A 22,158-nucleotide genomic window follows, 5' to 3' on the forward strand; every position below is an offset into this window, starting at 1 on the left:
TCACTGACATCAACGCAGGGTGCTCCAGGAAGGTGTATTTTGACATACTCATCTTCAGGAATGCTGGCCTGTATAGAAAGCTACAAGCAGGGACTTTCCAAACCAGAAGATTACAGTGGGAGATGTTGAAATGTCCATGGTGATCCTGCGAGACCCAGAGTACCTCTTACAGCCATGGCTCATGAAACCTTGTATGGGAAACCTGGACAGCAGTAAGGTGTGATTTAACAACAGGCTGAATAGGTGACAATGGAATGTGTCTTTAGCAGATTAAAGGCATGCTGGCAATGCCTTTACGGAAGGTTAGACTTTAATGAGGATAATATTCCCATGGTCACAGCCGTGTATTGTACGTTACACAGTCTTTGTGACGCTAAGGGTGAAAGGTTTATTCAAGGGTGGAGTGCTGAGGCAGACTGCTTGGTAGGTGATTTTGAGCAGCCAGATACCAGGACGCGATTCGAATCAGGGAGGCTTTGAGGCAACACTTTGGAAATGAGAACCAATAATGTATATCTCTTTGATTGGTACTGCAATGTTACATTACATGTAGTTTTCTTATCTGGCATAGATGCTCGGTCGGTGTGTGTGGGGTGCTGCTGAAGGCCACATCTGCCGAAGCACAAGGAACAAATGCACAGCAGCATGATTATTAAATTTACGCACAGCATTAAAACATTTCAGTAAAATACACGTTTTGTAACATAACAATCACTTTCTCACTGATCCTAGCCAGGCATACATCTCTGTGAACACCCAAAGCATGGTGAGTGTTGGCGGGGGGCACTCCACATGGGGAAAAAAGCACTCACTCTACAAGAGTTGTAGTGCAGCTGAGTAGGGAAAAACGTCTAAAATTCTCCCACACTTTCCCACAAGTGGGGGTCATTCTAGCAGATATCTTAATAAGACAGGACCTTAATAACTGCAGGGAAAGCAGCAGTATCCTTTTGAAAACAGTCATCTGCATGAAAACTGATATGGTATATTTTCAGCATTGTTTATGTCAGACCAAATATGCAGATTCTGCTATTTTTAATATGTGTTGTATATCTAATCTACCATACACAAATTATTCTTGTGTTCAGAAAGGTACATAAGCACATGGCTGACTCAATATTGGTAATTCCAGGCATTCAAAATTCATGAATCAAGCTCCCTAGAATAGTTAGATTTAAATAAATAAATTAAGTGCTTTTTATTTGCCTTCTGGTATTTGAGCTTTTAGTTGGCATTTGGGGTCACGTTTTCTCTGCAGCCATGAGGGCTAGAAACGTACTTTTTTCAAACGAAAGCCATGATTCTCAATGTCACACAATTTCAAGAGCTGTGACTTTAAATAAATATTAAATATAGCAAGACACACATTAAAATCACAAGAGTTGGCAACAATGCAAGTTTACTTTCAGCATCTGAGTAGTACTGTTGAACTCAGTTAGACCTACTTGCATACTTAAAATAAGGAACATCCAGTTAAGAACCTTGCTGAATCAGAGCCACAACTGGTAGAACTATACTTAGAGAGATTTAAAAATTATTGTTGAAAATATCTTTAATTTTTCAAGCCTTACCCTTTAGAAATTTGAAAATGATATTTAAAAAAGTTCTAAATAACTCTATTCTATGTGCACATTTGTTTGATATTGTAGGGTTATTTGTGAATGTTGGGTTGCTGACAATAGAATGATCTAGAGCCCAAAGGAGTCTCCCAACTTGACTACAGTGGGCTTAGGTCAGGCCCATTGATATGTTGTTGTTTTTTAATTGTATTCGAAAAAATAACACCATTTTCTATCCTGCTTCTTGTCCCTACCACCATAAATAAATAAATCTAAAGAATTATAGTTAGCAAAGAGGTGATTTAAAAAGTACATCTTTGTGCTTCCAACCTTGTAAGTGTGTCACTTTAAGAATAATTGCTGAAGAATAAATAGGAAAGCATATTGACATATCATGATGCATTTGTATCTGCAAAGTACTTGGAAAACAGCTAATAACTTACAGATTATTAAATATAATAAATAGGATTTAACAGTTAAAATAGATTAGAGATTTATTTTCCTACAAGCACAGTAGCTTGACAGTGTTTTTCATATTTTTTTTTTGTTTTGTTTTTATTCCATTTTATGTTTTGTAAGTGTTCTTCCTGCTCCTTCTAATGCAAAGCTTTGACAGATGATTGGAAAATGTAAGAGAGCCTAAAATCAGGAAGAGGTGATTGAGGTCTGCCATACTTTTTCCTCATTTGTTTTCCACATACCTCTTTAAAATGGATACTGACAAATGGATCTTATTGTCCCTAAGCACAGTGGTGCTTCTTTCAGTGTCCCTTCCTGGTAATTTATTCCAGATGTTTAGAACCCTTTGTGTGTAAATGTTTTTCCAAAAGTATTTGTGTTCCCAGTTTCCTAGTGTTGAGATCATTTTCCTCGGGTTTATTTTCTTGATCATTTTGAAGTGTTTGTCAGTTTCATAAATCCTCTTCATAATGTAACAAAAAAAAAAAAACAATTAAGTCACCAGAAATTCATTTTTCTTGCAAAAGTCCAACAGCAAAGGAGCCAGTATTACAGTAGATGTTGGAGCCAGTGTCGTGCAGAAAATCACAGGAGGGTCTGTGTGTATTGTATGTGGGATAAGTAATAACTAAAACTAGCTAAAGAATAGGACCTCAAGGTTAATTTTCTTAGAAGTGGCACTTGTTCCCTCTTCATGGCTAGTTGATTGTGCCAAAGTAGGAGCTTGAATTCAAGGCTGAAAAATTGGTTCAGACAATTGGCTGTTTGGTTGGTGCTACTTGGAGCTGTTTTTGTATGTGAAGGTGAGATATAACTTAATTGAACCATCACCAATATACTTGCAGAGAAGGACTCCTTTTTAATACTATAGTATATGCCAGAAACCATGCTGAAAAGAATTCCGTACAGTTAGTGAGGGATAGCTAGTATCAGCCAAAGTCCTCTTGTAAGGCAGTAGCTAAATAGTAACAATCATTAACATTAAAGTCCACATTTGCGTAGCTGTCTTCTTCCATACAAGATCCTGGCTATAACACCTATGAAAATGTTGAACTTTCCATTGTACGTCTGCTGAATTTTCTCTGTTTTTGAGGGAGGGAAGCATCTCCAAATTATTCTGTTTGGAACCTGTAATAAATTTCCTTTAATTCATATTTCATTTCTGTAGATGTACACTCCTATTTCCTGTTTGCTGCTTTGCTACATCTGCATGTTCAGCTGAAAGCATTAAGGACTTTTCCAGAATAATTACCAATTCCTTTATTTTTCCTCCTTACAATGCTATAGTGCTTTCTATTTAGTGAATTTATGTATTTTTTCTTTGAATCAGTTCTTCACTTCAGTACAGTTTTACATATATGTCTGCAGAGCTGCTTTTGACGTATAAGACCTCAACTATCCAAATTGTCCAAAATCATCCTTTCTAGCCTGTCATTTTAGACCTTGATCCTGCAAAAACAAATACATGCTTCATTTAAACCATGTGAGTGACCCCACTGAGTTCAGTGGGACTACTTATGTAAAGTTAACATACATCGAAGTCTTTGCAGGAAATAGAACCGTAGAATTTAATCTCACATATGAAACTTTGTCAGATGTATATTGTATTATCCCTGAGATTAATGTCTACAAATAATACGGCAAAGTTAGTGAAGCATGACCTTTCCTCCTGAAATGAGGGTTGCAGTCTTGTATGCTAGTTAGAGCATGAGACTTGGAGTCAGGATTCCTGATTCTAGTCTTGTCTCTGCTGTGGAGTAGTCAGATCTTTCTCCACTTCCATTCATCCTAGTAGTAAAGTGGAGATAGTAATACCTACCTAACTTAAGAACTTTAATATCCTCTCCTTAAAAGGTGATATATAATTATAAAATGCTATTATATAAACCTTGTTGGTGTCCTTAATCAAACTTCTTCCTCCTTACTGTGTTCCTTTGTTTGATCACACAAATTGGGTTTACAGTCTTTCTGGAACCCTCACTTCCATAGTAAACTAATATATAAACTAACATATTAATTCATATGTTAAGAAATATATTACATACCTTGTGGAAAACAAGCAATCATTTTGTACAAACTTCCCTCATTTCACCTTGCGATACATTGCATCTAACCTAAAAGATGAACAATCAAACCTTTACTGACATGAGTAGTTCTGGATCGATTGAAGAGTTCTGCTGACTTCAGTGAGGTTACATGCATGAGTCAGGATTACTTATGTAAAGAAGAGTTTGCATGACCAGCTCCGAGATTATAAACTTCTTGAAGCTGGTAACTTTTCTTTGTTCTGTCTATGGAGCAGCAGAAACACTTAGGGCACTAACAAAAAATATTAAATAATAGCTTTTGTGGGCCTGATATCAACTTGATTTGTAGTTGGCTTAGAATCCAAGTCCCTTTGTTGACTAATAGCTTTGTAACAACCATTTTTCACTACTTGAGGCACTTTCTTAAATTGAGTGTTTAATCGGCCTACTAAAGCTTTTAGTACTCTGGGATGGGTGTGGGGTTCAGATGTGCAGCCTTGTGAATCATTGGAGCGTTTAACTATTTAATAACCTTCTGGTTGGCACTTTCATAATTCTTCATTTTTTATTCTGAACTATTTGATTTAGGAAGAGAAATTAAAAAGGGGGGGGGAGGAAATATGCAAACTTGCTGCTCTATATCTGTTGTGTTCACTTGTCTCTGAATCCCAACGCCCTTTCCTCTCAGGATCAATTCTTTTATGTTTGGATGTTCCAGCTGATGTTACTTGTGCTAGTGTATTGGCTTATTTCCACTTCTGTTGTATCAAAAGTTTTGCTTCCTTTTTTTCCTTTTTAAATTGATCCCATTTCCTTGCATCTTTCTTTAATTGGTTTGATTTCTGTTGTCACTTTAGACTCTTAGATATTTTGGATTGAATCTGCTGTAATATTGTTTCTTGCCTAATTGATCCTTAAATGATTTGCCCCAGTGTTTTATATAGTTGATTCTTCTTGCCTGTAGAGGGTTTTAATAAACATTCTGCATGCCCTCACAGTCTGCCCTTTTTAAAAACAAAAAATAATACTCCAGTACTTCAGCACTCTGAACACCTACCCTTTTCATTTTTCACATGTCATTCAGAAGTATGCTATGCAAAATATTTCTGTCAAACCTCAAATCCAGTTAGGTTGAGTTTGGGCTTGAGGCTTAGTATATTTGTGAATGTCGGCAAAGGTTGATCGCACCTCCCTTCCTTGGATGAAATCCTGTCCCCATTGAAGCCTATGGGAGTTTTGCCATTGGCTCCAGGTGTTGCTAGGATTTCACCCCAATGCTTTTTTCTATCCAAATCGAGTCCCTGTGAGCCCAAAGGCACATGCCTTCACATCATGTTCTGTTGCTTTTCCCAGTTCTTTGGGGATGTTGGATGGACTGTTTACTGTTTGGTAGGCCACTGTGTATGGATCACTACCATCTTCACATCCTAAAGGGACTTCTGGAGTCGGAGAGAGGCACAAATAGCTTGTCTCCCAGTAGTGCAACAGGAGAGGGGAAAGCACTTCCTTTGTCTGCTGCCAGGCTCTAGAGAGCTCAGGAGCATGGTGCCCCTTTGGTGTTAGCAGACTTTGTCAAATTTGAATGTCCAAGTGAATGCCCTCCAATCCAAATTATAAGGCTGAATTTGCAAACTAAACCTGCACGATTCTCAGAGCCTTGGAGTTTTTAGAAATCCACTTATTTAACAAACAACTGAACATTTGAAAAACATCACAGTTGTGACAAAACCCAGCAACCCTGTTCTTAGCTCACAATGCTGAAAGCTCTACTTGTGTGTGTAAGAGAGGGGAGATGACAAGATAGGGCTGTAGTTTTATCTTTAATGCTTTGACAGTTGTGTAGTGTTCTCACTAAGCTGCAGAAGTCTGAGTTCTTGCAGTGTGGCTGTTTGCCCAAAACTGAGTTCCTAATAAACAGCAATATGTATTGCAGGATGTAAATCCACAGTTCAGTTAGGAAGTAAATAATAATCATGATGTTTTCAAATACTGTATTCAAAATTTGAGCTGTTGCTTAGTTGCGATTGTTCAGGTAAATCTCTTGGTGTTGCTCCACGGTTGGATGAGCTGCAAATATTAGTGTGTATAAAGACTGCATAGGCAGTTCACATAGTACTATTTCTACTAAACTTTGAACTTAAACTAATTCCAACTGGAGCTTCAGAATTTTCTCCTATTCAGTGCTATGTTACTCATAATCTGGTCAGTTTGTACTGTGCAGAGTACATCTGGGCAAATAATGCAAAAAATTGTCCAAAAATATTCATTGTAATTTTTCAGTGAATTCTCTTCTGATGTGTTCATGCGCCTTTTGTGCATTGCTTTCAGTGAACATTCAAGGCATTGAGTTTTACCTTTACATGTTTTTTCCCCCAAGGAAATCTCATTGCACAGTCTGAGTATTGGCAGAAACAGAAATTTTAATTTGTGTGCATATTTGCAGTTCATCCAGTCAAGGAACAGAAATATCCTGTGATTTAAATAAGCTGTTGCAACTAAGCAACACAGCTCAAAATTTGAATGTGTGTGAACAAGCCATAGAGTAAAATATTTAAAAATATCATGATTATTATATACTTCTCCTACCTCATGGATTTGTGGGAAGACTATTGATTAATATTGGTGCAGCACTTTCAAAATCTAAAGGACTATTTAAGTGTTAAGTAATATTATGCGTACATTTTATTTACATACTCTATTTATGGTGTCTTGAAATATTTAGGTTACTGTACATAAGCATATGAAGTAGAGCTGCTGATATCCTTGTATAGTGAATGTATTCTAAATTTGGTAGGATGCTGCATCATGCCTTTCTTTGAGATCTCTGACAACAAATGGCATTATTATTCTTTTTCTAGGATGAGAAAAAAGCATAACCTGTTCTCTTTGTACTATAGGATGCCCCATCTTTTAGTCAGTTTCCTCATGCTGGCTTTAAAACAGTTATTCTTTTTAGTGTCTAAGCTAAAGTGGAGACTTTGAATTACTAAGAAACATACTATGTCAACTGTTGAGAGTCTCAGAGATATGTGAAGATGCATTTTTAAATTTCAGAGCACTCCACTTATGTGGTTAAATTAAAACTGCAACATTAGTTGCTTTAGACTTCTAAGCAAAGCCTGGGGAGTGTGGGATCTGAAGCTTTGTTTTCTATGTTTTGAGAGAGACATTTACTTTTAAATATTTTTTTGGTATGTGTTATTGACACAAATTTTACAGAGTTAGTAGCAATTAGATATTGATAATACTGTCTAAAGGCAGATATAGTGTAGGCTGGTATTGTATAAGCTTTCTCTGCACAGCTTGGCCATTGTGTCTCAGGGCTGTCTTGCAACCAGGGTTAAAAATTATCTTTTTTGGAGGGCTAGGGGAAATCTGATCCACACAGATTTGTTCAGCAAAAGGCAAAAACTTCTGTTTAAATATAAGTGCTTTATCACAAAAGTGCCTCTACAAGGGTTATTTATCAGTATACTGTAACTGGCCAATGGTGTTCAGAATTTGTCATCTTAAGTTCTGGATACCAACAGCTTATCCAAATCGGCAGGCTGGAGCTTTAGGCTGATCTGTGCTTAGGACTTTCTTTCACTTAACCAATTTAATTCCCAGTTTTTAAGTCCTTCTTGCCGCAATGCTGGTTTTGTAGTGTCAAAGCTCCTTCTGAGCAGAGGCTGACAGTCACAGCAAAATCTGTGCTAGTTTTGTGATTTCTAGCAATGCCCATTGGAAGCTTATTAGAGACCTTCAAATTCATTTCACTTGTGATATCAAAATTAAATCTTTGTATTAAAATATGAAAGGCTGGTGCACGACAGCATTGCCCCACTTAAGCCTTAACATCCTCACCCCAAAATGTTTATTTTTTACATTAAACCCAAGCTATATTATAGTAGACATTAGGACACTGAACATAGCTCTTGTGAGAACAGTCTTTATTAAGCTCCTCAGTGACATATTAAAGCCAAATAAAACTAAAGAAACGAAACTCTCTAGCCAAATGTTCCTGCTAAATTCCTTCTTGTTTTGAAAAGATTTTTATTTATTTTCCGATTACACAGAAATAGACAAGTGAGGAATAATAGCTCTCAGGAGTCTTTCCAATGTTTAAAATGACCTCGATAACAATACAGATCCAAGTCAATAAGTGTAAAGTTGGATTTAATAAAGGAAAGAGAAACTGGAAAGTGTGCATAACTTAATCAGTTTAGATTATCTAAGCATATGACATTAAATACTTTTCTGAGTGTATCTAAATCCACAGATGTTAATTTGTTGAATATTATCCAGGTTTACAGGTAAACAATTTTAAATAATGGCTGTTCAAATCATGTTTAAATGCCCTAGACCACCGTGAGCCACTAAGTATGAGTCTCCTCTTTATGTCCCCAATTCAGCAAGGTAATGACGCACATGCCTTATTTTAAGCATGTGATAATCCCATTGACTTTGTACTTAAAGTTAGGCACACACTTCAGCACCTTGCTGAACTTGAGCGTATACAAGTGCTTTGATACGGATGTGCATGTGTTTTTCTCCTTAATATATATGGCATCACAAATAAATGTTCAGCGATGGAAAAATTAAATGATGTTTATATACAGTATTCAGAATGGCTCGCTTGGTAGTGCACCCATCTTCCAGCCTGAAGAGTATGGGTTCATAGAAGTATACTGGAGCTATCTACTTCATGTAATCCAATTTTTTGTGCCATCCTTCAGATGAGGCTTCAAACATAGGTCTTTTCTAACTATCTTAGATGGCTAATGTCCTCATGGACATTAAATGTATATTTTCCAAAAGAATATAGGAGAAACCCAAGTGTTGTAGCCAACGTTCTTCTTCAAGTGCTTTCTCATCTCGATTCCAATTAGGTGTGCGTATGCTGCATGCATGGCTGTCAGAGAATTTTTTACACTAGCAACACCCAGTGGGTCAGCTGTGAAGGCCCCCTGGAGTGGCGCCTTCATGGCACTCGATATATGCCCCAGCCAACCCAGCGTCTCCTCAGTTCCTTCTTACCGCCCATGACGGTTGTTGGAACTGTGGAGTCTTGCTTCGCTGCTGAGACTCGTGGTACTGACACTCCCCAGCACTGCAATCAATATCATCAGCCTGGCACTGCTCCCATTCTCGTGCCAGAAGCAGCACTGGAAGCTGGAGAAGGGTGACCCACCTCCACAGAGACCAGCCTCCCTGGAATGCTCGTGGAGAGGTGTCCTGGAGAGGAGGCACAGCCTACGGCCTCAGCACCGTTGGGGAGAGCCATTGAGTCTGGTACTGCTGGACAGCCCAACACGCAGTGTGGTTGAGGTCCAGTTGCTGTCTACCCCAGATACTTTTGTGGCTTCAAGGGATCTTATTGCCATGACGGCGTTGGCATCCCCTCAGCCACACTCCAAGGCCCCAGTGCCTCTACGCACAGCACCGTCTCGGGGCAAGCCGGCCCTAATCCACCTGTCAGCACCATTGGTCAAGCCACAGCATCAATCCCACTCTTGGCACTGTTCCCATTCCCGCCACCACTCACAGTTCCGGCACTGCGCTCCTTCGTGGCACCAGTCATACTTGCAGCACCAGTCGTACTCGTGGCACCGCTCCAACTCCCATTGCAGGTCCTGGTCATGGCAGTGCTCTGCCCGCCAGTCGTCGTCGAGGAGCAGATTCTGGACCTGACACCGCTCTCGACACCGGTCATCATCTCAGCCCAGATCCAGGTTCCGGTACCAGTCCAGGTCCTGGCACCATTCCCCAGAATTGTGGCACCGTTACTCATCGACATGAACTGGCATAGATCCGCTCGACACCACCATGGCCCTCACATTCCCTTTCTCACTCTTCGGGATCGGAGGCAGAGTCGTGTTTTTTGGACCGCTGCCATTTGGACCATAGCTGCCTGGAGTCGGGGCTGGGCCCTGGCATGCGCAGGGGCAAGGACTCGCTCAGGGGCCAACTCAATGGCTATTTTAGATGCCCTGGGCGTACCACCAGGCCCAGGGTGCTCTGTCTGGGGCTTCCCGATTGGCTTCCCACCCAACTGCTAAAGGGGTGGAGCAGACATACGTTGTTCCCTCAAAGGGGTGTGATTATCTGTTCACCCACCCACAGCCCTGTTTGCTCGTAGTGGCATCAATGAACAAAAAAGAACGGCATGGCCACCAGGCCCCAGTGCCCAAATCAAAGGATGCCAAGCGCCTTGATTTGTTTGGGTGCAGAGTTTATTCTTCAGAGGGACTTCAGCTCAGGATTGCTAATCAGCAGGTGCCCCTGAGTTGTTACAATTTTAACTCCTGGAACTCCATGCAGAATTTTAAGGAGTTAGTACTGCCTGAGTCCAGAAACGAGTTTGGGGCTTTGGTGGATGAGGGAAAAACAGTGGCACAGACCTCATTGCAGGCCTCCCTGGACGCTGTGGACTCCGCCGCACGTACTTTGTCCTCTGGGCTACAAGCCTCCGGCCTGCCACTGGAGCTTCAGCAAACAGTGCAGGACCTCCCCTTTCTTGGAGAGGACCTGTTCTCAGAAAAGACCGACTCAAGGCTACATAGCCTTAAGGATTCAAGGGCGACAACGAAGTCCTTGGGCATGCACACACCGGCTACCCAGCGGAAACCCTTCAACTCCCAGAACAACGCTCCTATTCTCCTCCTTGGCCAAGGCAGGATTTCTACAGGAGGTGGGGGTGTAATAGCAGGACAAAGCCCTCCAACCCCACATCTGGGCAAGGCCAGGGCACGTCAAAGCCTTTGTCAGGCTCAAAACTGGCCTTTTAAAGGGATGCCATTCAGGATCCTACCCTATCTTTCTTGAATCATTTATCCCATGTCCACAGTGCTTGGTTTCATCCCAAGGTGGTGTTGGCCTTCCATATCAGCCATGACATTTTTCTCCCATTTTTTAATCTAAAACCACATGCCAGTTGCCAGGAACAGCGGCTGCACTCCCTCAGTGGCTGTAGGACGCTGACCTTCTACATTGAACGTACAAAGCTGTTCAGGAAGATGACCCAGCTCTTCATTGTGGTGGCGGACCGGATGAAAGGCCTCCTGGTCTCCTCTCAGCAGATCTCTTCATGGATCATGTCCTGCATCCGTGCTTGCTGTGATCTGTCTGGTGTACCAACCCTGCTCGTCATTGCTCACTCCACAAGGGCCCAGGCCTTGTCTGCGGCATTTCTGGCCCAGGTGCCAATCCAGGAGATCTGCAGAACCGCGACTTGGTCCTTGGTTCACACTTTTGCTTCACACTATGCCATCGTCCAGCATGCCAGAGACGACGCGGTGTTTGGTAGAGCAGTCCTGCAATCCACGTTACTTCACTCCGACCCCACCACCTAGACAAGGCTTGGGAGTCACCTAATTGGAATTGATATGAGCAAGCAAAAAACGGTTACTCACCTTTGTAACTGTTCTTTGAGATGTGTTGCTCATATCCATTCCAAACTTGCCCGCCTTCCCCTCTGTCAGGGTAGCCTGCAAGAAGGAACTGAAGAGGCGCTGGGTCGGCCGAGGTATATATTGAGCGCCATGAAGGCGCCACTCCAGGGGACTTCACAGCTGACCCATAGGGGTGTTGCTAGGGTAAAAAATTCTCTGATAGCCGTGCACGCCGTGCGCGCACACCTAATTGGAATGGATATGAGCAACACATCTGGAAGAACAGCAATTACAAAGGTGAGTAACTGTTTTTTCCCTATTCCATGAATAAGCATGTTTTATGTTTTTCTGTCTCTCTTTTTTCCTGAACTGTCACTTTTTTTGCTTAAAAGTCTTTTGAAGAGCATACGTTTAAAACTAGTTCTACTGGGTTCTTTTCCGTAAGGTTCATGTTATGTGACTAGTCCTGGATTTTAACTCACTGCTTGTTTTCAGTCTGTGATGCTCAAGCATAAACCTGGTTTTAACTGTGCTAGGATTGGAAGTTAATAAAGTCTGCACTCTAAAGTCTTTCCATTAATCACTGCCACTTTGAACTCTGGCAGTGGCAAAGGAGTCAGCCTAATTGTTGGAGGTTTATTTAAAAAAAAAAAAGTTGAATCCCTTACTAATCTGCCAAAATATTATTTAATTTCTCTGAAGACAGGAGTTTATTTTTGTGGGTAGGAATTGGTTTATTTTCAGAAGATTAATTCTGCTTTGTGCCTTCGTACTGCAGCTACCAGGCATGTTCCTCTGGCACAAGTGCCAGAGTTGTACCCAGCTTTGTTAGTAAAATAAATAAAACTATTCTGAATAATGGAACAAGTTAATTCTTTAAATATTTACATGGGCAGGTGTTTCACTTTATTTTTCTTTGTTTTAAAGGGATGATTGACGGCACCTAGTGAGAGAGCGGAACTTAGCTTTGCTTCTAGTTTTATTGCTAACACTCATGTATCAAGCTAGTTAAGGGAATGAATCCCAGAAGAACGAAGTGAGTAACAGTTAAGGGTCAACCATCTCCCTGTGCAGGAAAAACGCACATGCACACACATCAGAAGGTATTCCACGAGGCTGAAACAGCAGCAAACCTTGTCTGTTTTTTGTTCTCTTGACGCAAGGGTTTCTCTTTACTAAAAGTTTTAAGTCCCTCACTCTGTTTCTACAGCAACAAATGTTAGTGCAACAGCTCATAACACCCCTTTCACTCCACCTCTCTCTCACACACATACATTCTTGTTGAAGCCAGTACAGTCTCTGGTCACAGTGAGTGGCCAACTGTCTTGTGAGATGAAAGCAATTAACATAATATGGCTAAGAAGGATTTGAGAATGGCATTGAAAAGCAAGCTGCTTTTCTATGCAGTAGAATGGGGCTAAAAGAAAATGTATGATCTTGAAAGAACAGCAGAGAAGAGCTAGATGTTCTGATCAGTGTCATGAACTGAGCTCCTGAATTAGTGAAGAGAGCAAGCCAGACAGAAACAGTATGTCTTAAAACTCTGTATTTAAAAGTACTGATGAGGGTAAAAGTCCAGTTCTGACCCCCTCTCCCCCAATATTTTGGAGAAGAGTTTCAGGATCTGAACATGGATCCAAACGTAAATGTATACGCCTAACTGCATGCACACGTATAGTAACTGCTTTGCCAATAATCAGTTACCAGTATGCATCTAACTCCTCAACCTCTTCTGCTCCATCAGTAATGCCAGCTTTGCCCACCCCTTTACTTTCTCAGTCCAGCTTCTCTCACTTCAGCCCTTTCTGCATGGAACACTCTCCTTGTACACATCTGTAAAGCCCCCTCCTTTAAATCCCCTCTTCAAGACCCACCTTTGCTGCCATGCATACAAGACATTAGCTAATTAAGGACAGCTAGGTTGAGGGGCAGATGGAGAAAGTTGCCAGTGTTTTTGTAAATATATCATTATTTTTAAAAATGCATGTGTATATTTGACTGTGTCCCTGGTCCTACATCCTTTGTGTTTCTTTTATCTTTAAAAATTCTGAGCTCTTGAGGGTAGAGTCGAGGGCTTTATATGTGTTTGTACATTGCCGGGCATAGTGGGACCACTAGCTACTACAATATACATATTAAATAATAATAACACTGGTCTACAATTTTTGAGAAGTCATCTGCTTCAGAGATAAAATTTGATATTTATTATGTATTTTGATGTGCTGAATTCAAATATGACAATTAAAACAACTAATTGGCTACTGTTTCTAAGATATTTAAGTTTTTACATTTTATGTCTGTGTATATTGTGTAGATAGTAGAGTTTTAATCATAAATTGTAAACCCAGGTCTTTTCATGTGTTTATGCTTGCTTTACATGATAATATTTCACCTGTCCTGTTAATGTAACACTTTAAAAATCAGCAAAGGATTATATAAATAAACTTTATTATGAAACAAAAGGCAAAAAACTATTATGTACATAGTTTAGTCCTATTCAGTGTCTACTCGGTGCTTCTTTGGCTTGTTTCTTATATTCATTAAATGGAGCATCTCTTGTCACTGTCCAGCAATAGTCTACAAGCATTGATGGGCTCCATTTGCCCTGATAGGCTGTCAGGAAATTCCACTGCTGTAGTCTGGAGCCCAACAGCTCTGCCTTACTCTTGGGTAGTTCCAAATCCCTGACAAGGTCATTCAGTTCACCTTGTGTTATGAGATGTGGTTCAGAGGAGGAGGATGGGAGAAAATGTGGGTCCTGTGACATTGATGGTTCAGGACCAGAAGTTTCACCCTCTTCCTCTTCCTCGTCTGACTCAAGTGAGAATGATTCTGGTGCACCAGGAACCGGCAGTCCTTCTCCGTGGGGTACTGGGCGTATAGCTGATGGAATGTTTGGATAATGCACAGTCCATTTTTTCTTCTTTGACACACCTTTGCCAACTGGAGGCACCATGCAGAAGTAACAGTTGCTGGTATGATCTGTCGGCTCTCTCCAAATCATTGGCACTGCAAAAGGCATAGATTTCCTTTTCCTGTTCAACCACTGGCAAAGATCTGTTGCGCAAGTGTTGCAGCATATGTGTGGGGTCCACCTCTTGTCCTGATCTCCAATTTTGCAGCCAAAATAAAGGTGATAGGCTTTCTTAACCATAGTGGTTAGACTGCGCTTTTGTGATGCAAAAGTCACTTCACCACAAACCTAGCAGAAGTTATCTGCACTGTTCACACAAGTACGAGGCATCTCTGCTCACTTTGGCTAAACAGAAAAGTGTCCTTTTGCAAAATCAAACACTGACAAATAAGAGAGCACGACACTGTATGATTTCTAGAGCTGATATAGGGCAATTTGTTCAGCAGAGTGATGTAAGCTTTGTTATGATTGCATCATCCATGACTTCTAAGATTAACATGATGCATTTCATATAATGTATGACGCAATACCAGCTTCAGATTGCATCATTCATTGTTTTGCCTAAAAAGGAAGTACTGTCCAAACCCAGTCATAGATTTATTCATAGATCCAGTCAAAGATGTATTTTAGTCATTTCTGGTTTAAATTGAGATCCCTTCCCTTTATAACTCACTTATCCTCCGCCATTCCCAAGTCAAGGGTCGTATATACTGACCCAATAGCGTATCTTGAAAACTAGAGCCAATCAACAATTTTAAGCATCATTTTCGTTCTCAGTGACCCAGAATTAGTAAAGTTGGGCTACATTTATTTCAGAAGCATTTTGGCTGTAGAGCAGTGTAATTGGTTAATTGGATGTGTAGTTCCTGCAGCTAGAGTGCAGTCAGTGCTGGGAACTGAAAATCTGTCTTTTAATCTAAACTGCCTACCTCTCTAGTATTTGTGTGCCAGAATCATTCCCCTCTGAACCCCCTCCATTCCAACTCCACTGGCCTTCATTCTTCTTTTGATTGCTCCATTCCCTCATTCTTTCTTCCATGCCACTGGAACAGACACTTAACTCCCATATGGCTGGCAACCTCCCTGACCTCTAATCCTCTCTGAAAACTCCACTGTTTCTATGATTCTTCCACCATTAACCTTTACTCATGTTCTCCTCTACCACTTGCATATCAGACCTTGACAGATGAAGTAAGTAAAAATAACGAAAATGGATTGTAAACTCCTTGGGGCTGGGACCTTGTCTTATTTTCTATGGGTAAAGTGCCTGTTACATCTATGATACTCTATAAATAATAATGCATATGTATATAATAAGGATACTTAGTAGCTATATTGCCTTCATACAGTGTGAATGTAACACAAATGCTAGCTAATTATTCCCCTGATCTTGCAGAGACTTATGCATGAGCTTAATTTAAAGCATGTGAATAGTACCATTGAACTGAAAGTTAATTTAAAGCTTTTCAGAATTGGGGCTTAGAATAGCAATATTATATGTATATGTAGCCTAAACTGCAAACTCATATGTGTATCCTGTATCTGAACGGTTGGCAGACCCTTTGAAGTGTCTAGTCAATGTATTTTGTAATGTTAAAGATTTCAATACGTGAATTTTTATGTATACTTTTATTAAAGATATAAGGCCCTGAAACACTAAAATAAATTTTAAAAGTGCTACAATATTGTAGCAACTTTTTCACAATATACTTTGTGGTTCTGAAATAATATTATACTTACAGGGATCACTGGTATGAAAATAATAAATATTTTCTATTTTTTAAAATAAGGAAAGGAAACAACATAGATGTTTTTCTAAGTGAAGGCAGAAAACTCCACAAATGACCTGTCAAGCAACAGAAACTTATAATAAAATATAAATGAAATATAAATGAACAATTCAGTTAAAAAGTTTAACAAATTAGGACTACAGTTGAATTTCTTATATTATTAAAAAACTGCGCCCAACCCACAGAGGAAATGCTGGTGATTGATATCAGTGTTATTCAGAATATTAGAAGTAACATTATCTGTTGTCACAGATTACAGAAAAAAATTCCACCACGTTATTTGTTTTTCTTTATATTTTGCCATAGTTGTGGAAATTAGATTCAATTACACTTTGGATAAGCTCTAGTCAAACTTTTGAAAACACTTCAGCTTTAAGATAATTCTTTCCTGGGTTTTTCGGTTTTTCTTATTGTTGGTTTAAAGATAGTATGACATGTTGATTCGTCTTTCGATATTTGTGTGTTTTCTGTATCTCCTCTGTGTAATGTAAGTGCATTGTATTCAGGAAAAAAAGCTTCTGGATAATTTCTCCTCATAAAAACAGAAGATACTTTGGTTGCTGTATATTCTGAGATGCAATTTCCCTATTAATTATTGGGAGTTGAATAAAGGAAAACTAATTATACTGTCAGTTTAATTTCTTTGCAGAAATACTAGGCTGTTTTAACCCACTGATCTCTCATCACTGGGAGCACTTTGGTACCATTTCCAAATGTCTATCAGTCTCCAGAAGGGTTTTCATTTCAAAGGCAGCACTCCAACACAGAGAAATGCAATAGCCTGACACATTCAAGACGATTTTGTTTGGATTGAATCAAAGAATTGCTGTAAACATTGAGTAGAAATGTAAAAGGGCAATTGAAGGTTCCACACAAGCCATTTTTTGTTTGGTGAATTTCACATTGACCAGTCCTCCTGCTATGGGATATAGAGGCAAAGGCAGAATCTATTGTAATATTTTTAAAGTACAATGTGAATGCAAGAGCTGAAACGGTTATGCAGGGCTTACTGTATAAGTCAGCACAATCAAGTGCTGTATTCTTTCCCAAACTGTAAGTAACAAAAGTAGAATTACACATAGTAGAAGTTGTAACTTCAGTAATCAGTACTACTAGTAAACTTGCATTATTCTGTGAATGGAAAAAATCTTTGATTCATATATGCTGAAATCATTCATTAGCATGGCTGCAGATGAAAGGTGCTTTATGATTGTAATGAATTATATTATTAAAAATATTTTTAATCATTTGAGCTAAATTGAAATCAGGCAGAAGAGTTCTGATAGCAGTTTATAGACTAGTTCACTCAAGTTTGCTAGATTCTCTTGGAAATAAAAACATAGGAGATATATTGGAAAACTAACACAGCCATACAGTCATTTCTCTGCTTTGCCTGGTGTGTCCTGTTTGATCATTAGTAGCAGGATATTTTTTTCAAATCTTGTTAAATGCCAGGAATAGTTGCATTCTGAACAAGTTATAATCAATCTGAGCAATTGACTTCCCTACCAAATCGCGCAGATGCCATCTTGCACATTGCAAAGTGTAACTAATGCACTGCAGGTTGGGTATTAAAAAAAAATATATGAACAAAAACAATTAGGGTTCTTCATTTTTCTAGAGCAGTGATAAAAATGTAAGAAACAAGCAAATTCATTAGGGAAAATCAGATTTTTCTAAATTAAAAATATAATTATAACATTACATTATGCTCACATTTTGATGCTCTACAATAGTTTGATATAACAGTAATGGTTTATGTATGGAGGTAAATATTTGCCTTTACTTACAAATATATGACCATTTGAGATTTCTGTATCAATACTGTATAATTTAACATTTACTTAATATTATCACTATTCATTGCAATAAACTTGGATCTGATACTTGCTTTATCAGTCAGTCCCAGAGATCTTGTCTCAAAAGCATTCTTTAGAGTGTGAGTTTCTTTCTTATTGCTTGCTTCTGGAATATAATCTAACAGAATGCAGACTAACACAATCCGATATCTGGAAATAAAGATATTGCTTTTTCAGGGGTCACATAAACCTATTCACCTTGAAAAGTGCTCATTCATGTGAACTTTGTCATGGTTAGCAGATGAATAGGATGATTATGAAAAACAGGCATTTGTGCCTTTGTATATACCAGCGTTCTTCACTACATGCATGTCTTAAAAAAAATAAACCATATAGTTAAAAGATCTGTGTCATATTTATACCACTTTTTGAAAATATGTATAAAAGCAATACAATGCTAGCATGGCATGAATGAATGGCATGAATCCCAAGTCAGCAGTCTTTATGCCCTTTACCCCACAAAGCTGTGCGAACATTGAAATTAAATCCATACAGTCTGTGTCAGTCATTATTGAAATGTTAGGCTTGACCACTGGGTTATTCCCAATATATTGTCAAGATTGTTATAGGAAATTTCATTTTAACTGGAACGAGCAAACTCAGCCTGGCTTAGCATCTCACTCAAAGGGACTGTACATTTCCTTGCAGCTGTATCCCACACTCCAGGTGTGATTCTGGTGTCCACACTGAACTTTAGTCCAATTTGTGATTAGTGACTTGAATTCACAGACATCTGGCACTGCCAACAAAATTTTATTTCTATTAAGAATTCAGTGCTTCCCTTAGCTTAAAATTAGTATTTATTTTCCCAAACCATGAGAGGCCAGAGCAAGAGCAAAATCCACGGTCTTCTGAATACAATATAAGCCAGGTATGGTGCTGGAAGCCAGTATAATGAATACATTTTCTTCAGCTAATGAGCTCACCTTTGACCAGGAGGAAAGAGACACTAGAGAGAGGAATGGTGATTCATTCTCAGTGCTGGGGCTGGTCCTTTGGTAAATGACGTGTTTAGGAAATAATGCAGACTACCGTTCAGTAAGTCTGAAACAAAAAAACACACAAAAAGTTTCATTTGGGATCTTCAGCTACAGTTGAATAATTGTCCTTGGTAAACCCCTTAAGTAATTCTTCAAGGAAATTACCCCTCATCACTAATTATTTATTTTCTCAAGTTGTCAGCCTTGATTAAGTTCATCTTGTTGCATTGCTTAAGGGGAAAATTGTGATTCAAATTAATGAGGTTGGCGGGACAAGCCTTACCAGAAAAGTGGCTCACTTTAAGATCTCAGCTTCCTTACCCCACAAACATGCCCTGATCCTTATCTTGAGGGGGCTGAACGAGCACAACTGAGGGTGAGAAGATTTTCTGTGTTCTTTTGCTCATTGGCCTCTTCAGAGACTGTTTAATTTCATTTGTGAGTTGGATGTCTGGACCAAGACCAATTGCTCATTTTTTGCAGGCCACAGAACAGCTGTTAATGGTAACCACTTTTGGTCACTGCTGATGTGGGTTGGATAAACACTCTTAATCCATTACAAATCTTGTGAGCCAGCCAGTCACTAAGAGCTTTGAAACAAGTTAATGGAGGACATAAAGAAAATAGGAAGAGCTGATGATATTTATACATTTTAAATATAACTCTTGCAGCCTGTGCCATCACTTAGAATTTCCTTGTTTTCTGTTTTTAGAGGATTACCCCAATGGGACATGGCTTGGAGATGAAAACAATCCTGAGATGCGAGTCCGTTGTCCCATCACCCCAGCTGATATGCTGCATATCAGCACCAACTGCCGCACAGCTGAGAAGATGGCACTGACGTTGCTAGATTACCTCTTCCACCGGGAAATTCAGGCCATCTCCAACCTTTCAGGGCAAGGGAAGCATGGGAAGAAGCAGCTTGATCCTCTCATGATTTATGGCATTCGCTGTGAGTATAACTAAAGTATCTGATCTTGTGCTGTATAAAGAGATTTCCATCTGCTTTGTCTGACAGTTGAGAGCAAAAGAGACAAACAGAGCTAGATCTTTAGAACTAAGTGTTCTAAAATGTTCATGCACGTTCCTTTTTTGGTTTATTTGTCTCAATAATTTTGAGTAGGCTTGCTCAGTAATGGCTAATGTTATAACCTGCTCAGGTATTTGTATAAACAGCGAGGAGTATGCATCTCTTGACTCCAATCCTGCCTTTCCTTCTCCCCCTCTCTGGTCTTCTTCCCCCGCCCCCAAAAACCAACAGCCCATAGTAATTAAATTGTCCTTTGGACATCACACATTAGATACAATGTTGATTGCCCTTTACTGAAATAAGAGTGAGGTCCATTTTATTTATTCTGGTGTCATCTATGCCTCTAATTTATTTAGTCTAATCTCTGTATGAATAAAGCTTCCATTGCTGTGGCACCGATGTGCAGTCGTTAATGTAGCTAATCACTTCCACCTGCTTGTTGCTCAGATATTGCATTATCTGCTCCATGCTCTGTATTTTTTTGTAGTTCCATTTTGAATCTCACTATAGGAAGTCCAATCCCCGAAAGATGATTGGCCGACCTGGTAACATTATTCTAGGCAGCAGCCCAAGTCTACAGATATGGTCAGGCAGGTCATGCATCAATCTGACCAACTCCTCCTTTACTCTACAGTTATTTTGGTCTGCATGTTTATTTTTAAATAATATATTTTTATGTGGAGGGGTTAGCTCTAAAGAACTACAGCACATTATAACAAGTCATGGTCCAAATTCATTTTTCTAATATCTATGTTTTGTGAAGTGTGGTTCTGCTCTAAAAAGTAACTTCATTATGTTACTTCTTCAGTTATTTTTGTAACAGACTTTTATGCTAATCCCCCATGTAACATTGAGCATACTAGCTAATCCTCCGGAAACCTTGCTAGCAGGCTGTGTGACAGTAGATTCCAGAACTTGCAGTCATGGAAAACCTGGACAAAAAATGCATCAAATTCAAAATGTGTTCGGGAGTCAGCTCAGATGTATTTCCCTTCAGGTGAGTTGTAGAGAATGCTCTGCCTCCCTATTTCTGCCAGTCTCCCTCTTCGGACAGACAGCTGAATGTAGGTGGCATGGTGGAACAGAGAGGATGTTTGAAATTGCTCCTACAGTGGTGCTGAAGTGTGTATTGCACAATGGTCTTCCAAAGAGCTGGGCTGAGACTGTCCATTTATGTTGGGCCCAATCCTTTTCTCACTGAAATAATTGAAAACACTTATCTTGATTTCATTGATAGCAGGATTAGGCCAATTATCTTATTTAGAAACATGTTGTGGGTATAGATCTTATGCTGCTGTAGTGTAGGAGGCAGGTGGATCAGTCCTTAGAAACACCAAATACAAACTAAAATGCTTCTCTCAATTTACTGTGGTCTGAAGCGTAATGATAGGATCTGGAAACATAGAGAATTGCAGGTTTTAAAGATTCTTGTTATATCATGACAGTTTTCACCAAGTTTCTCATAGCCTATGGTAGGCTGAGTAGAAAGACATTTATGGAGAATAGTCTTGATGAATATTCAAATTCTGGATTTGTTTTTTAAGTCATGAAAACATTAGAAGTAACATTAGAATTGTACTCAGCTATCTCAAATGATCAAATTAAATTACATTCTGTGAGAGTTGGGTGTGTTTTTTGTTGCTATTGCCACCAGACAGATGTTTTCTTAGCTTCTATTTATGGGAGGATCCTAAAGGACCAATTTAAATTAGTCTGCAGTGGGTGTTTCCTAGAAATATCTCGGGCTCTCTTTTTTGGTTTAGGAAGCCACTCTGAGTTCATACTAGTTCAAAGGCACAGAGCATACCAAAGGTAGCACATTTCTAGTTGAGAAATACCAACCATGGTGATAACTGAAATAACGAAAAAAAAATCAACTTGGTTTTTGTTAGAAATATAAATAGAGATCACGTAATCAAAATAATATGAGCTTGGATCTCAGTTTTGACCTATTGGAAACAAATGGGGAGTGTGGATTGTCTATAAATTCAATGGAACAAACTCATTTTATTTTTTATCAGTATGTATCATTTCAAAGGGTGGATCTCACTCAAATTGAGATGAAGGAAATTGTAGCAGGCTCACTGCAGTTCACACAAATGTTTCTCTACTTTAGGGAAAAGTTAAATACCACAAAGTGTGTGGATTCAAGATAGGAACTCTTTGG

The 22,158-nt window shown here is 39.3% G+C and overlaps 1 protein-coding gene across 2 annotated transcripts in view; it reads left to right on the forward strand.

Annotated features, from left to right (window-relative positions):
- Positions 1-22,158, forward strand: part of BANP (BTG3 associated nuclear protein) — a 250,865-nt gene that overhangs the window by 73,107 nt on the left and 155,600 nt on the right. For both annotated transcript variants that reach the window (XM_030581415.1, XM_030581416.1), the window contains exon 7: positions 19,674-19,913. In XM_030581415.1, the coding sequence (XP_030437275.1) occupies positions 19,674-19,913 (240 nt within the window). The remainder of the gene's footprint in view (positions 1-19,673; positions 19,914-22,158) is intronic.

The sequence above is a fragment of the Gopherus evgoodei genome, chromosome 12 (genome assembly GCF_007399415.2).
Source record: "Gopherus evgoodei ecotype Sinaloan lineage chromosome 12, rGopEvg1_v1.p, whole genome shotgun sequence".
NCBI lineage: Eukaryota > Metazoa > Chordata > Testudines > Testudinidae > Gopherus > Gopherus evgoodei.